This window comes from Mesoplodon densirostris, chromosome 20 (genome assembly GCF_025265405.1).
Source record: "Mesoplodon densirostris isolate mMesDen1 chromosome 20, mMesDen1 primary haplotype, whole genome shotgun sequence".
Taxonomy (NCBI): domain Eukaryota; kingdom Metazoa; phylum Chordata; class Mammalia; order Artiodactyla; family Ziphiidae; genus Mesoplodon; species Mesoplodon densirostris.
In genome coordinates this window covers 30,237,611-30,254,658 of record NC_082680.1, presented here as the reverse complement: position 1 = coordinate 30,254,658, position 17,048 = coordinate 30,237,611, and the positions used below count along the sequence as shown (strand labels likewise).

Sequence of the window (17,048 nt, the reverse complement as noted above, 5' to 3'; positions counted from 1 at the left end):
CTGAGGCTCCGGCTTCAGAGTTCAGATCCCAGGGAGAGGACTGGGGTTGCTGCGTGAACACAGCCTGAAGGGGGCTAGTGCGCCACACCTAGCCGGGAGGGAGTCCGAGAAAAAGTCTGGAGCTGCCGAAGAGGCAAGAGACAATTGTTTCGGGGTGCGCGAGGAGAGGGGATTCTGAGCAACACCTAAACAAGTTCCAGAGATGGGCATGAGCTGCGGTGAGCAGCGTAGACACCAGAGACAGGCATGAAAGACTAAGGCTGCTACTGCAGCCACCAAGAATCCTGTGTGCAAGCACAGGTCACTATCCACACCTCCCCTCCTGGGAGCCTGTGCAGCGTGCCACTGCCAGGGTCCCGTGATCCAGGGACAACTTTCCTGGGAGAACACACAGCGCACCTCAGGCTGGTGCAACATCACGGTGGACTCTCCTGCTGCAGGCTCGTCCTGCATTCTGTACCACTCTCTCCCCACCCCCCACCTGAGTGAGCCAGAGCCCCCTAATCAGCTGCTACTTTAACCCCGTCCTTTCTGAGCAAAGAATAGACACCCTCAGGTAACCTACACACAGAGGCGGGGCCAAATCCAAAGCTGAACCCCAGGAGCTGTGAGAACAAAGAAGAGAAAGGGAAATCTCTCCCAGCAGCCTAAGGGGCAGTGAATTAAATCACCACAACCAACTTGATGTACCCTGCATCTGTGGAATACCTGAAGAGAAAACAAATCATCGCAAAATTGAGGCGGTGGACTTTGGGAGCAACGATATATATTTTTTTCCTTTTTCCCTTTTTATGAGTGTGTACGTGTATGCTTCTTTGTATGATTTTGTCTGTATAGCTTTGCTTTTACCATTTGTCCTAGGGTTCTGTCTGTCCGTTTTTTTTTCTTTTGTTTTGTTTTTTTTAGTATAGATTTTAGTGCTTGTTATCATTGGTGGATTTGTTTTTTGGTTTGCTTGCTCTCTTCTTTCTTTCTTTCCTTCTTTTTTTCTTTTTTTATTACTTTTTAATTTTTTTATTGTTAATAATTATTTTCTATTTTTTATTTTAAAAACTTTATTTTATTTTATTTTTATTTTTTTTCCCTTTTCTTCTGAGCCATGTGACTGACAGGGTCTTGGTGCTCCGGCCAGGGGTCAGGCCTGTGCCTCTGAGGTGGGAGAGCCGAATTCAGGACACTGGTCAACCAGAGACCTCCCAGCTCCACACAATATCAAAGAGCGAAAGCCACCCCAGAGATCTCCATCACAACGCTAACACCCAGCTCCACTCAATGACCAGCAAGCTACAGTGCTGGACCCCCTATGCCAAACAACTAGCAAGACAGGAACACAACCCCATCCATTAGCAGAGAGGCTGCCTAAAATCATAATAAGGTCACAGACATGCCAAAACACACCACTGGACACAGACCTGCCCAGAAAGACAAGATCCAGCCTCATCCATCAGAATACAGGCACTAGTCCCCTCCACTAGGAAGCCTATACAACCCACTGAACCAACCTTAACCACTGGGGGCAGACACCAAAAACAACAGGAACTATGAACCTGCAGCCTGCGAAAAGGAGACCCCAAACACAGTAAGTTAAGCAAAATGAGAAGGCAGAGAAACACACAGCAGATGAAGGAGCAAGGTAAAAACCCACAACACCAAACATATGAAGAGGAAATAAGCAGTCTACCTGAAAAATAATTCAGAGTAATGATAGGAAAGATGATGCAAAATCTTGGAAATAGAATGGAGAAAATACAAGAAACGTTTAACAAGGACTTAGAAGAACTAAAGAGCAAACAAACAATGATGAACAACACAATAAATGAAACTAAAAATTCTCTGGAAGGAATAAATAGCAGAGTAACTGAGGCAGAAGAATGGATAAGTGACCTGGAAGATAAAATAGTGGAAATAACTATCAGAGAGCAGAACAAAGAAAAAACAATGAAAAGAATTGAGGACAGTCTCAGAGACTTCTGGGACAACATTAAACGTACCAACATTCAACTTATAGGGGTCACAGAAGAAAAAGAGAAAAAGAAAGGGTCTGAGAAAATATTTGAAGAGATTATAGTGGAAAAATTCTCTAACGTGGGAAAGGAAATAGGCAGTCAAGTCCAAGAAGCACAGAGTCCCGTACAGGATAAATCCAAGGAGAAACACACCAAGACACGTATTAATCAAACTACCAAAAATTAAATACAAAGAAAAAATATTAAAAGCAGCAAGGGAAAAACAACAAATAACATACAAGGGAATCCCCATAAGGTTAACAGCTGATCTTTCAGCAGAAACGCCACAAGGCACAAGGGAGTGGCAGGACATATTTAAAGTGATGAAAGGGAAAAACCTATAACCAAGATTACTCTACCCAGCAAGGATCTCATTCAGATTCGAGGGACAAATTAAAACCTTTACAGACAAGCAAAAGCTAAGAGAATTCAGCACCACCAAACCAGCTTTACAACAAATGCTAAAGGAACTTCTCTAGGCAGGAAACACAAGAGAAGGAAAAGACCTTCAATAACAATCCCAAAACAATTAAGAAAATAGTAATAGAAACATACATATCAATAACTACCTTAAATGTAAATGGATTAAATGCTCTAACCAAAAGACATAGATTGGCTGAACAGATACAAAAACAAGACCCGTACATATGCTCTCTACAAGAGGCCCACTTCAGACCTAGGGACACATACAGACTGAAAGTGAGGGCATGGAAAAAGATATTCCAGGCAAATGGAAATCAAAAGGAAGCTGGAATAGCAATTCTCATACCACACAAAATAGACTTTAAAATAAAGACTATTAGAAGAGACAAAGAAGGACACTACATAATGATCAAGGGATCAATACAAGAAGATATAACAATTGTCAATATTTATGCACCCAGCATAGGAGCACCTCAATACATAAGGCAAATGCTAACAGCCATAAAAGGGGAAATCGACAGTAACACAATCATCATATGGTACTTTAACACCCCACTTTCACCAATGGACAGATCATCCAAAATGAAAATAAGTAAGGAAACACAAGCTTTAAATGATACATTAAACAAGATGGACTTAATTGATATTTATAGGACATTCTACCCAAAAACAACAGAATACACTTTCTTATCAAGTGCTCATGGAACATTTTCCAGGATAGATCATATCTTGGGTCACAGATCAAGCTCTGGGAAATTTAAGAAAATTGAAATCATATCAACTATCTTTTCCAACCACAACGCTATAAGATGAGATATCAATTACAGGGGAAAATCTGTAAAAAATACAAACAGATGGAGGCTAAACAATACACTACTAATAACCAAGAGATCACTGAAGAAATCAAAGAGGAAATCAAAAAATACCTAGAAACAAACGACAATGAAGACATGATGACCTAAAACCTATGGAATGCAGCAAAAGCGGTTCTAAGATGGAAGTTTATAGCAATACAGTCCTACCTCAACAAACAAGAAACATCTCAAATAAACAACTTAACCTTACATCTAAAGCAATTAGAGAAAGAAGAACAAAAAAACCCCAAAGTTAGCAGAAAGAAAGAAATCATAAAGATCAGATCAGAAATAAATGAAAAAGAAATGATGGAAATGAGAGCAAAGATCAATAAAACTAAAAGCTGGTTCTTTGAGAAGATAAACAAAATTGATAAACCACCAGCCAGACTCATCAAGAAAAAAAGGGAAAGACTCAAATCAATAGAACTAGAAATGAAAAAGGAGAGGTAAAAACTGACACTGCAGAAATACGAAGGATCATGAAGATTACTACAAGCAACTATATGCCAATAAAATGGACAACCTGGAAAAAATGGACAAATATTTAAAAAGCACAACCTTCCGAGACTGAAGCAGGAAGAAATAGAAAATATAAACAGACCAATCACAAGTACTGAAATTGAAACTGTGATTAAAAATCTTCCAACAAACAAGGGCCCAGGACCAGATGGCTTCACAGGCGAATTCTATCAAACATTTAGAGAAGAGCTAACACCTATCCTTCTCAAACTCTTCCAAAATATAGCAGAGGGAGGAACACTCCCAAACTCATTCTACGAGGCCACCATCACCCTGATACCAAAATGAGATAAAGATGTCACAAAGAAAGGAAACTACAGGCCAATATCACTGAGGAACATAGATGCAAAAATCCTCAACAAAATACTAGCAAACAGAATCCAACAGAACATTAAAAGGATCATACACCATGATCAAGTGGGGTTTATCCCAGGAATGCAAGGATACTTCAATATACACAAATCAATCAATGTGATAAACCATATTAACAAATTGAAGAAGTCAAACCATATGATCATCTCAATGGAGGCAGAAAAAGCTTTTGACAAAATTCAACACCCATTTATGATAAAAACCCTCCAGAAGGTAGGCATAGAGGGAACTTACCTCAACATAATAAAAGCCATATATGACAAACCCACAGCCAACATCGTTCTCAATGGTGAAAAACTGAAACCATTTCCTCTAAGATCAGGAACAAGACAAGGTTGCCCACTCTCACCACTATTATTCAACATAGTTCTAGAAGTTTTAGCCACAGCAATCAGAGAAGAAAACAAAATAAAAGGAATCCAAGTTGGAAAAGAAGAAATAAAGCTGTCACTGTTTGCCGATGACATGATACTATGCGTAGAGAATCCTAAAGATGCTACCAGAAAACTACAAGAGCTGATCAATGAATCTGGTAATGTAGCAGGATACAAAATTAATGCACAGAATTCTCTTGCATTCTTATACACTGGTGATGAAAAATCTGAAAGAGAAATTAAGGAAACATTACCATTTAGCATTGCAACAAAAATAATAAAATATCTAGGAATAAACCTACCTAAGCAGACAAAAGACCTGTATGCAGAAAACTATAAGAGACTGTTGAAAGAAATTAAAGATGATACAAACAGATGGAGAGATATACCATGTTCTTCGATTGGAAGAATCAACACTGTGAAAATGACTATACTATCCAAAGTAATCTACAGATTCAGTGCAATCCCTATCAAACTACCAATGGCATTTTTCACAGAACTAGAACTAAAAACTTCACAATTTGTATGGAAACACAAAAGACCCCGAATAGCCAAAGCAGTCTTGAGAAAGAAAAATGGAGCTGGAGGAATCATGTGCCCTGACTTCAGACTATACTACAAAGCTATAGTAATCAAGACAGTATGGTACTGGCACAAAAACAGAAATACAGATCAATGAAACAGGATAGAAAGCCCAGAGATAAACCCATGCACATATAGTCACCTTATTTTTGATAAAGGAGGCAAGAATATATAATGGAGAAAAGACAGCCCCTTCAATAAGTGGTGCTGGGAAAAATGGACAGCTCCAGGTAAAAGAATGACATTAGAACACTCTGTAACACCATACACAAAAATAAACTCAAAATGGATTAAAGACCTAAATGCAAGGCCAGACACTATAAAACTCTTAGAGGAAAACATAGGCAGAACACTCTATGACACAAATCACAGCAAGATCCTTTTTGACCCACCTCCTAGAGGAATGGAAATAAAAACAAAAATAAACAAATGGGACCTAATGAAACTTAAAAGCTTTTGCACAGCAAAGGAAACCATAAACAAGACGAAAAGACAACCCTCAGAATGGGAGAAAATATTTGCAAACGAAGCAACTGACAAAAGGATTAATCTCCAAAATTTACCAGCTGCTCATGCAGCTCAATATCAAAAAAACAAACAACCCAATCCAAAAATGGGCAGAAGACCTAAACAGACATTTCTCCAAAGAAGATATACAGATTGTCAACAAACATATGAAATGATGCTCAACATCACTAACCATTAGAGAAATGCAAATCAAAACTACAATGAGGTATATCACCTAACACCAGTCAGAATGGCCATCATCAAAAAATCTACAAACAGTAGATGCTGGAGAGGGTGTGGAGAAAAGGGAACCCTCTTGCACTGTTGGTGGGAGTGTAAATTGATACAGCCACTATGGAGAACAGTATGGAGGTTCCTTAAAAAACTAAAAATAGAACTACCATACAACCCAGCAATCCCACTACTGGGCATATACCCTGAGAAAACCATAATTCAAAAAGACTCATGTATCCCAATGTTCATTGCAGCTCTATTTACAATAGCCAGGACATGGAGGCAACCTAAGTGTCCATCAACAGATGACTGGATAAAGTAGATGTGGCACATATATACAATGGAATATTACTCGGCCATAAAAAGAAACGAATTTGAGTTATTTGTAGTGAGGTGGATGGACTTAGAGTCTGTCATACAGAGTGAAGTAAGTCAGAAAGAGAAAAACAAATACTGTATGCTAACACATATATATGGAATCTAAAGAAAAAAAAAAGGTTCTGAAGAACCTAAGGGCAGGACAGGAATAAAGATGCAGACGTAGAGAATGGACTTGAGGACATGGGGAGGGGAAAGGGTAAGGTGGGACAAAGAGAGAGTGGCATGGACATATATACACTGCCAAATGTAAAATAGATAGCTAGTGGGAAGCAGCCGCATAGCACAGGGAGATCAGCTCAGTGCTTTGTGACCAACTAGAGGGGTGGGATATGGAGTGTGGGAGGGAGATGCAAGAGGGAGGAGATATATATGGGGATATATGTATATGCATAGATGATTCACTTTGTTATAAAGCAGAAACTAACACACCATTGTAAAGCAATTGTACTCCAATAAAGATGTTAAAAAAATAAATAAAATTAATAAGTAAATAAAAGCAATAACTGCCTTGAAAGAGTAATAAAGCATACATAACTCACCTTTTCACTTATAAAAATATTATAGTCCATTGGGTTTTGTTCTGTGCCTTGGTTATTTTCAGCAAGAACTGCAAATTCATTGTTTTCATTTCCTAATTTATAAAGAAGATGCTGAAATTCAACTGCAGATTCCAGGGGCTCAATTCCATAAGAAAGATTTTCAAACTGTAATATTCCTCTGTAAAATTAAGGATAAAAATTTAAGTGCTTTTAATTAATTCTATATCATAAAACTCTGAAAGAATTCCTAAAAAAAAGGAGGAGGAGGAGGAGGAGGAAGGAAGGAAAGAGGGGGAGAAGGAGGAGAAAAAGGGGGAGGAGGAGAGTGAGAAGAAAGATACAGAATGTTTTTGAGCTCAGTATTTTGACCCAAACTCCTTATGTTTTGGAGATGACTCTGAAGACATAAAAAAAGGTCTTCCCCAATCCAAAAAAATAACTTTCCATTTAATTTACTTTATAGTTATAAACGCAGCACAAATTATGTAATCAGTTGCTAGCAAGTACACAGCATTACTGTGATCAAGTCATTCCTGTCCCCCAAGTCAGTAATTTAATGAAAGCAATAGCAAATAGAAATCTGTATAAATTTCTTTCTGTTTTGCACTGCAATGATTACATTGCTTGCATAAAGAAAAGATACATAATCAGTAATTTTATTCATAAAAATAAAATTCAGCAGTAATTAGAAGAAGGCATTTATGAATTTTGTTTATGTACCTAGTCTGATTAAGAAATTAAAAGCTAAATTTTAAAGAGTAAACAACTTTTATAAGTATTCTTCCTTGAATACAGGTAACAGTTCAAGTGACTACTCTCTAAAAACCAAATTTCAGAATTCCATGTAAAAAGCACTGAGTAAAATTCATTTGTGGAAACAAGGCTCCTACACTACAAAATGAAGGTGAAGAATATCCTGACAGAATGGAAAACTCTCCAAGCACTAAAGAGGAAACCCTACAGTTCTTAGAGAGATTAAGATAGTGATATTACTAGAAAAATGAGTACCATTAATAATACTTATTTGTTTATATAGAAGTGCTTCCTCTCTCTGAAGATGATTTCCCTTTGTGAAAGAACATGTTTTGTTTATTTATTTTTACATCTCCAAACACTAGGCCAGTAGCTGGTACATGGTAGGTATCAAAAATACTCTATTTGCTTAAAAAATAAGCTACCCAAAACTTAGCTCTTCCAACTTGCTATAGTCAAACACAGTCAACTGTCATTTCTGTACTAAAGAAGAAACAAGATACAGAGCAAAGACACCAGGAAATCTAAACCTTCAAGAAGTTAGACATGTCTCTGGTCAGTGGGGAAAGTAAAGAGAAATCAGAGAAGAAACATATTCAGAGGAAGAGATTATTATTATTATCATTATTCACTGAATAATCTCTACATGGGAATCCTCTACCAGCTCCACACTTAGTATAAACTAACAAATTCCCTGCAGACAAATATCATAACCATGGTGTTTGCATATCAACGACAAAATAATACATAACCTCAGTCCAGAGCATGTGCTAAGTGTGACAACAGAATTCAGATATCCTTCAACATATCCTTGGTAGTAGCATTGAGTCTAGGGGGGGAAAATATAAAGTGGTTACCTAGGAGTTGACAAAACTTTCTAATGATTTCTTAACTTTTTATACTTAATAGAACTTTCTGAATATTTTTCACAGGCTATATACAGTCTATATCAGTATGAATAAAGTGACATTCAGAAAAAAAGTCTCCCCATATTTGCCACTTTCACTATATTAACTACTCTTCTCAGATCAATACTTGGGATTATTATTTTACATCCTGCTTCCAAAGTTTTATCCCATATTTTAGGTAAAATTATTTTCCAATATATAAATTTAGGTCATCAATTAAAAGACAAAGATTGTGAGTATGGATTTCCTTTAAATTCTGATATTCTGCTAAAAAGAAACATCTAAAAGTTAAGGGCACAAAAAGATTGAAGAGCTAGAAAAAGACAGACCACACCAACACAAACCAAAAGGATGATTCTGAAGCGATACTAATACAGGAAATGTAGACTTTAAGGCAAGAAGCATTACTAGAGATAAAGAGGGACATTTCATAATGATACATGAGTTTTAATTCACCAGGAAGATATAAATATTCCAAGTTTGTATTTATTTAATAACATAGCTTCAAATTATAAAAAAGCCAAAACTGAAAGAATAATAAAAATAAATGCATAATCATACTAAAAGATTTTTAAACACATACATTTGTCAATAACTGATAAATCTAGCATTCAGAATCTAGAAGAGTTGAACAGAATGTTAACCTAATATAGGTAAAACCCTACTTTAAAACTATATATACTTTTTTTGCACAGAGTTCTTTTCTTTAACCTTTTTTTTTTATTGAAGTGTAGTTCATTTACAATGTTGTGTTAGCTTCAGGTGTACATCAAAGTGATTCAGTTATACATACACACATACACCTATATATGTATCCTTCTTCAGATTCTTTTCCATTATAGGTTATCACAAGACACTGAATATACTGTGCTGTACAGTAGGTCCCTGTCATTTATCTATTTTATACATAGTCATGTGTATATGTTAATCCCTAACTCCTAATTTATCTCCCCCTCCACCCGCCGCTATCCTTTCTGGTAACCATAAGTTTGTTTTCTGTCTGTTGAGTCTATTTCCATTTTATAAATAAGTTCATTTATATAATTATTTTAGATTCCACATATAAGTGATATCATGTGATATTAGTCTTTCTCTGTCTTACTTCACTTAACATGATAATGTCTAGGTCCATCTATGTTGCTGCAAATGGCATTATTTCATTCTTTTTTTATAGCTAAGTAATATTCCATTGAATACACTTTCTTTTTAAAGAACATGTAACATTTACCAAAATGAAACCATATCCTGGGCCATGAAACACAAAAACAAATTGTAAAGGACTGAAATCACACCAAGTTCAGTCTCTGACCACAGTACAATTAACATAGAGACAAAGCAAACATCATCACAGACAAAAAAGGAAAATTATATAATTTCTAAGATAGTGCTATAAATTTTGGTATAAATCAATGTATGTTTTCTTATTAACACATGCCTTTATGTTAGAACTATGTGGAGAAGGAAGGAGCAATAAAAGGGAAGTAATGGTCCTTTCCAATTGAAGTGAAGTAACATATTTCAATAATTCAACAAATTTTTATTATATGCTATGTGCCAGGCATTTTTCTAGGCACTAGGGATGCATCATTGAATAAAACAGACCAAAAGCTCTGGTGAAATGAAGATTATATTGCAGTGAAAAAACAGAAAATAAATAGATAAAATGTATGGTACATCATATATTGATAACCACTATGGAGAAAAACAAAACAGGTAAGTTAAGAGAGTAATAAGGTTAAGAGTGCTATTTAAAATAGGGGTTAGTCCAGGACTAATAGGATGGTTTTGAGCAAAGACCTGAAGGAAAAGAGGGAGAAAAACATTGTATCTTGGGAAAGAGCAAACATCTGGATCAGAAGAAATAGAAAGTGAAAATTTCTTGAAAGGAGGACATGTCTGGTATGTTTGAAGAATAGCAAGGAAACCAAGGCAACTGGAACAGAATAAGCAAGGTAGAGAATAACTGGAAATGAGGTCATAGAAGTAAAGAGAACCAGACTGCGTAAAGCCTGTAGGATACTAAAGTGACTTTGGTTTTCACTTTGTGAATGATAAGTCATCCCATGGAGGCTTCTGAACAGAGAAGTGACATGATCTGACCAGGTTTTAATAGGATTGATCTGGTTGTCATGTTGGGAACTAACTGAGGAGGTGAGCAAGGTGTGGAAGCAGGGAGATTATTCCGGAAGTTACAGCAATAACCCAAACTAGATATGATGTTTACTTGTTTACGGTAGTATCAGCAGATAGAGACAGAGGAAGAGGGTGGATTCTTAGTACATAATTTGAAAGGTAGAGTCAATATGATTCATTGATGGATGAGACAGGGACTAAAAAAGAAGGAAAGGATTCAATCTATGATTTCAGATTCAGTAAAACTTGTACTTCTTTTTATTATTTAATGTATATTCATTTATTCAACAAAATATAAACTAATTAATTTAATTGTGCCTATGTTCTAGGCAGAGTAGAAGGTAAGTCAATCTAGTTTGTCTTTAATTTACCAAGACTTCAAGAAAGCCTAATAAGGGGTGAAATGAGGCATAAGTAGATCACTTAAATACATCCCCTGTGAACAGAGTCTTCTGTATTAGGAAAGTATTCAATGTAAAAAGGGTTTTAAAAATCTTTGAAATATAAAATTTAAATCTTACCTGAATATTTGAAGAATGAGAATTCACAGATCCTTGATTATACAAATAAACCATGAAATTATCTGCTAAAAAAAATCTGAATATAAAAAAATGAGAGAATTTCAAGTTATTCTTTTTGAAACATGTAAAGCAGTAGTCAGCAAACTTAAATCCCTCAAGCCAAATCTGACCTACCTTCTGCGTTTGTAAATAAAATTTTATTTGAACACAGCCATACCCATTCACTTATATATGGTTTATGGCAGCTTTCACGCTACAACAGCAGAGTTGAGTCATTTTGACAAAGATATTATCATCCTCATACCCTAAAATATTTATTATCTGGGCCTCTAAAGAAAAAGTTTGCCAATCCCTGACAAAGGTAGTATCTTCTTTTGACCTGTATGTAATCTTTATTCAAAGCAATAAACATTTACTCAAAATAATTTCCCTATCTTATACTCCTTTAAAAAAGAAGAAGAGACTGTATACAAGATGAGAGAAAAGCATTTTAAAATTTACAAAGATATGAAATGGGTGTAGAATTATGAGAGTTTTCTATTCTTTCATTCGTTTCTTTTAAATTTTTATTCATTTATTTATTTATTTTGGCTGTGTTGGGTCTTCGTTGCTATGCGTGGGCTTTCTCTAGTTGCAGCGAGCGGGGGCTACTCTTCGTTGCAGTGCATGGGCTTCTCATTGTGGTGGCTTCTCTTGTTGCGGAGCACAGGCTCTAAGTGTGTGGGCTTCTGTAGTTGTGGCATGTGGGCTCAGTAGTTGTGGCTCGCGTGCTCTAGATTGCAGGCTCAGTAGTTGTGGTGCACGGGCTTAGTTGCTCTGCAGCATGTGGGATCTTCCCGGACCAGGGCTCGAACCCGTGTCCCCTGCACTGGCAAGCGGTTTCTTAACCACTGTGTCACCAGAGAATTCCCTATTCTTTCATTCTCTCTCAATTTTACTATCATAAATATATATTACTATAATGAAGTGGAAGAGTATTCTGTAAAAGTCATACTAACCAGAACATAGGTGTTGAAACTACAAGTCTAAGTTCAACCTTCTCTGGTATCATTCCCTGTCCTTATTATGCTATTTTACTTATGCTTTCTCACTTGGTGCTCACTCCTCAATCCAATGTAATGTAACTAGACCACCCAGTCTAGCTTCTGCTGGGAATCCTCCATTAAAACAGTTGCCGTAGAGATTACTAATGACCCGCTTGTTGTTAAATCCAAAAAGCAGTTTGAGTCACGTAAAACTACTCTAACGCGCTGTTGACCACACTCCCCTTCTTTAAAACATCTACTCTTCAACTTCAATCATATCATTTACCTCTGGTTTCCCTCATATCTTTTTGTCTACTTTTATAAGTCCCTTCATCTGGATCCTTACTTCTTCACTTAAATGCTTCCATGGCCTTCAATTCTGGTTGTTTTTCCTTCTCATCATTAATATTCACCCCCACCTCTGTATCTCATTCTTTTCTGGTGCCTCATTTATACCTATATAAAAAAGATGGCTCTGAAACCCACACCTCTCTCGCATGACCTAAACTAAATATAACGGGCTATTTGGGGTCTTCTGTGGTTTCATACAAATTTTAGGATTATTTGTTCTACTTCTGTGGAAAATGCATGAGTATTCTGATAGGGATTGGACTGAATCTGTAGATTGCCTTGGTTAGTGGTATGGACATTTTAACAATATTAATTCTTCCAATGCATAAGCATGGTATATCTTTCCATTTATTGGTGTTCTCTTCAATTTCTTTATCAATGTCTTACAGCTTTCAGAGTACAGGTTTATTCATCTCCCTTCATTAAATTTATTCCCACGTATTTTTTCTTTTTGATGCAATTGTAAATGGGATTGTTTTCTTGATTTCTTTTTCTGATATTTCATTATTAGTGTATAGAAATGCAACAGATTTCTGTATATTAATTTTGTATCCTGCAGCTTTACTGAATTCATTAGTTCTAATAGCTTTTTGGTGGAGTCTGTAGGGTTTTCTATGTTATCCTGCCATCTGTAAATAGTGACCATTTTAGTTCTCCCCTTCCAATGTGGATGCATATCATTTCTTTTTAATTGCTATGGTTAGGACTTCCAATACTGTGTTGAATAAAAGTGGTGAGAGGGGGCATCCTTGTCTTATTCCTGGTCTTAGAGGAAAAGTTTTCAGCTTTTCATCATTGAGTATGATGTTAGCTGTGGGTTTGTCATAAATGGCCTTTAATACATAAGTGAAGGAGATTAAGAGGTATGAACTACCAGTTATAAAATAAGTAAGTCATAGGGATGCAATGTACAACACAGGGAATACAGTCAATATAATGTAATTATATGGTTTGTAATGTATAAAAATATAGAATCACTATATTGTACACCTGAAAAATAATATGATATTGTAAGACAACTATACTTCAATCAATCAATCAATCAATCAACTGGATATTTCTCCTGGATATCCCCTGATGCAGACGTGCTCTCCTTCTCCTTCACTGCCCCACCAAATCTGTACTACCACTATATCCAATCTGTTATCTAATTTTTTTTCTGCCACTTCAGTTATGTCTTTTAAAAAAAAAAGAAATCCTACATGGTCATAATTATACTTCTCATTATTTCCTATATAAGTTTCTTGCAACAGCTTCCTATGACTTCCTATAGTCATGGTGTCCTAATTATTATACAGGTAATTTCCAAAAACAGAGTATATACATGCTCTATCAATCTCCCAAGCTCCAGTCCCTCTATTTCTTACTACTGCTTATAGTTTCAGTAAGATACTCAAATACAGTATGAGTTCTCTCTTTCCCTCTTATGCACTTGGAAAGTTCTTTGAGTTGTCATTTACTATTCTTCCCTTCTGTCTAAAGGAATAGGTAGGTTAACACTTCTTTTACTCAATGTCATTCTTTGGCATCTAACAACACAATGAATCACTTGTTTATACTTCTCTCTTTAAGAAACTTCCCCTCAGCCAAAATACTTTGTTTTTTTCTTCCCTAAAAAGCATTCCTATTCTTCTTTTTTTCTCGGCTGAACATTTCTGAAAAAGTCATTTTCACTTAATACTTTCAGTTTCTCACAATTCACCTCTCCTTAATACTGTGTAGTCTAGTTCTACACCCAAAATTTAACTGAAATCTACTTCTTGAAAGTTACAAATTGCTTCCAAGCCAGCCTTTCTCTACTGGGTTTCCAAGAGAGAATTAAACCCTACAGAGAGTTATTTAAAATATGTTCACAATTCTCTTAGACATGGTATGTAGCTGGTACTATTTTCCATAAATTATTCACCAGTGTCCAGAACACTGTATGATCTAATTTCTATATTAAACCTCTTATTTCATTTTCCTGGTGGTAAGCCTGCCTCCCTGATCAAACCCTAACTGATACAGACTTACTTCTTTCTTATCACATCCTGCCCTGATTATACAGGTCCTGTTGGTTCTGCCAACTTAAGATCATATAGATTAATCTTCAGGAGACAAGTCCCTATTTTTCTTGTTCCTAACCCCCCTATTCACAAAAGACTATGAGGCATTAAGACCAAAAAATTAATTCACAGGAGAGCATCTGGTCATCTGAGACAACTAAAATTTTTAATAACAAGTACATTATTTTAATACTCTTTTTATTATAAGTAAATAAATTCATATAAATAAAATTAAATCTAAAAGTAAAGAATAAAAAATTACCTTTGCCTAAGGTGTACGGTATACGGTTTCTCATCTATTGGAATAATATAGGATACCTGTTCCTAGAGAATCCAGAACAACTGAGAGTGAAGACAAATGTAATAGAAGAAGTGAAACAACAATTTTACATCAACTAATCCCTCCATATAATGCTTAAAATGTCTCAGACTATGTGTGATTTAAAATCTGCAATAATATATCAAAAATTATAATATTTATTATATTATCCATTCTTACTATATCCACAAAAACAAGCCCAATCTAAGGAGTTGTATAGCACTAGAAATCTGTATGTGACTGAATTTTAAACTCGTCTAAAAGAAGAGGCAATGTGCCATGCTGTAATGCCTACTCAGGTAGCATCATTGGGATAATAAGGTACTCTACATCAGTGAAGCTTAACTTAATCCATTAGGCACAAAAATTATTTATTTTAACCATTTTCCTGAAATGTACGGCCTGATTCCTATATTTTTAAACAGAAGACCCTTGAACAAAATTTGGCATAGTTTTTTTACTCCATCCCAGTTATTCTCAGGTTAAAACATGGATGGCAATGAGTTGCAATATCAGTTGGTCAGTGAACCTGAGTGATGAGATTTTATCTTGCAAAAGAGAACATGTGAAAAGCCAGAGTTAGAACATCATTAAAAAGAAAACTTAGTTAAAGCATATAAAACCCAAAAAGACACAAATACCACAACACAAAAAAAGATAAGCCTTTCCAGATCTGTGAAAATAAGAAGCAACAAGGAGACATTACAAATCAAAAAATAATAAGGCAAGTTGTTAAAAGGTCTAGTAAATGATCAAAAATGAAACAGGAAGGTTAACATCACTGGTGTTATGAAGTCAAGTGGACACCATGTACCTGCTGCTATGATGTGATGAGAAGAGCATACCTCTACAGTAATCTTCCCTACAACTCATAACCTCAGTCTAATCATGATAAAACATCAGAGAAATCCAAATTGAGGGACATTCTATAACATATCTGACCGATATTCTTTAAAAATAACAAGGTCATGAAACAAAAACAGAGCAAAGGAGACTGGGGAGACATAACAACTAACAGCAATGTAGTATCCTGAATTAGATCCTGGAACAGGAAAAGAACACTAGTGGAAAAACTGGTGAAATCTAAATAAATCCTACAGTGTGTTAATAGTAAGGTGTCAATGTTAGTTTTTTAGTTTTGATAAATGTAATGTATCAACATGGTTATGTAAGATGTTAACTTCAGGGGAAACTGAGTGAACATATATGGGAATTCAAGGTAGCATCTTCGCAAATTCTTCATAAATCTAAAATCATTCCAAAAATTTAAAAGGTTTTTTAAAGTAAAACCAGAAATAAATTGAAGAAAGAAGCAAAACAGCAAAAATACCAAACATAGGATACTGATACTGAAGCAGCAACATGTCCTAGCTGTAAAATTTACATGAGTGAAAAAAAATTCCCCTTAGAGATCTGAATGTAATAACTGAACAGAGATGCTGGAGAATTTTTATCACTTTCTAAAGGGGACCTGATGCACAGGTCCCCCAAAGTAGTTCTGGGATGAATATTTTTCTCAAAATGAAAACATAATAATTATTAAGATATTAGTATACCAGATATACTCCCACTAACTATACTGTGAGAGGTAGCATGACATGCATTCTCTCTGCAGACTATGTACAGAAAATTAGCTAGATCTTTAAAGAATGTAGAGGGGTTGATCAATGGAGGCCATAAGAGAATTTATTGAATAATACTAGCAAATATGTTTTAATTTTTAATAACAGACTTTCAATGATTAAGAAATCCAATCCCTTCTGGAACTTTTATTTGTAAAGTGTTACAATAATTTCAACACTTTCAGAAAACACTTTTCCTGTTCACTCACTCATATGGTTCTAAAATCAATCCTCTTCAATGGAACAGGATAGAAAGTCCAGAGATAAACCCACGCACCTGTAGTCACCTAATCTATGACAAAGTGGACAATGGAGAAGAGACAGTCTCTTCAATAAGTGGTGCTGGGAAAACTGGACAGCTACGTATAAAAGAATGCAATTAGGACATTCTCTAACACCATAAACAAAAATAAAATCAAAATGGATTAAAGACCTAAATGTAAGACCAGGCACTATAAAACTCTGAGAGGAAAATAGAGGCAGAACACTCTTTGACATAAATCGCAGCAAGATCCTTTCTGACCCACCTCCCAGAGAAATGGAAATAAAAACAAAAAAAAACCTAAATGGGACCTAA

At 35.7% G+C, this 17,048-nt stretch overlaps 1 protein-coding gene across 6 annotated transcripts in view; it reads right to left on the bottom strand.

Annotated features, from left to right (window-relative positions):
* The window catches only part of ADAM32 (ADAM metallopeptidase domain 32), a 196,240-nt gene that overhangs the window by 159,247 nt on the left and 19,945 nt on the right, over positions 1-17,048 (bottom strand). For all 6 annotated transcript variants that reach the window (XR_009530789.1, XR_009530788.1, XR_009530790.1 and 3 more), the window contains exons 3-6: positions 14,793-14,854; positions 11,110-11,185; positions 8,300-8,376; positions 6,795-6,972 (exon numbers count right to left, since the gene is read on the bottom strand). Coding sequence is in view for 3 of the 6 variants with exons in the window: in XM_060085926.1 (XP_059941909.1) it covers positions 6,795-6,972; positions 8,300-8,376; positions 11,110-11,185; positions 14,793-14,854 (393 nt within the window). In the remaining 3 variants the exon portion in view is untranslated. The remainder of the gene's footprint in view (positions 1-6,794; positions 6,973-8,299; positions 8,377-11,109; positions 11,186-14,792; positions 14,855-17,048) is intronic.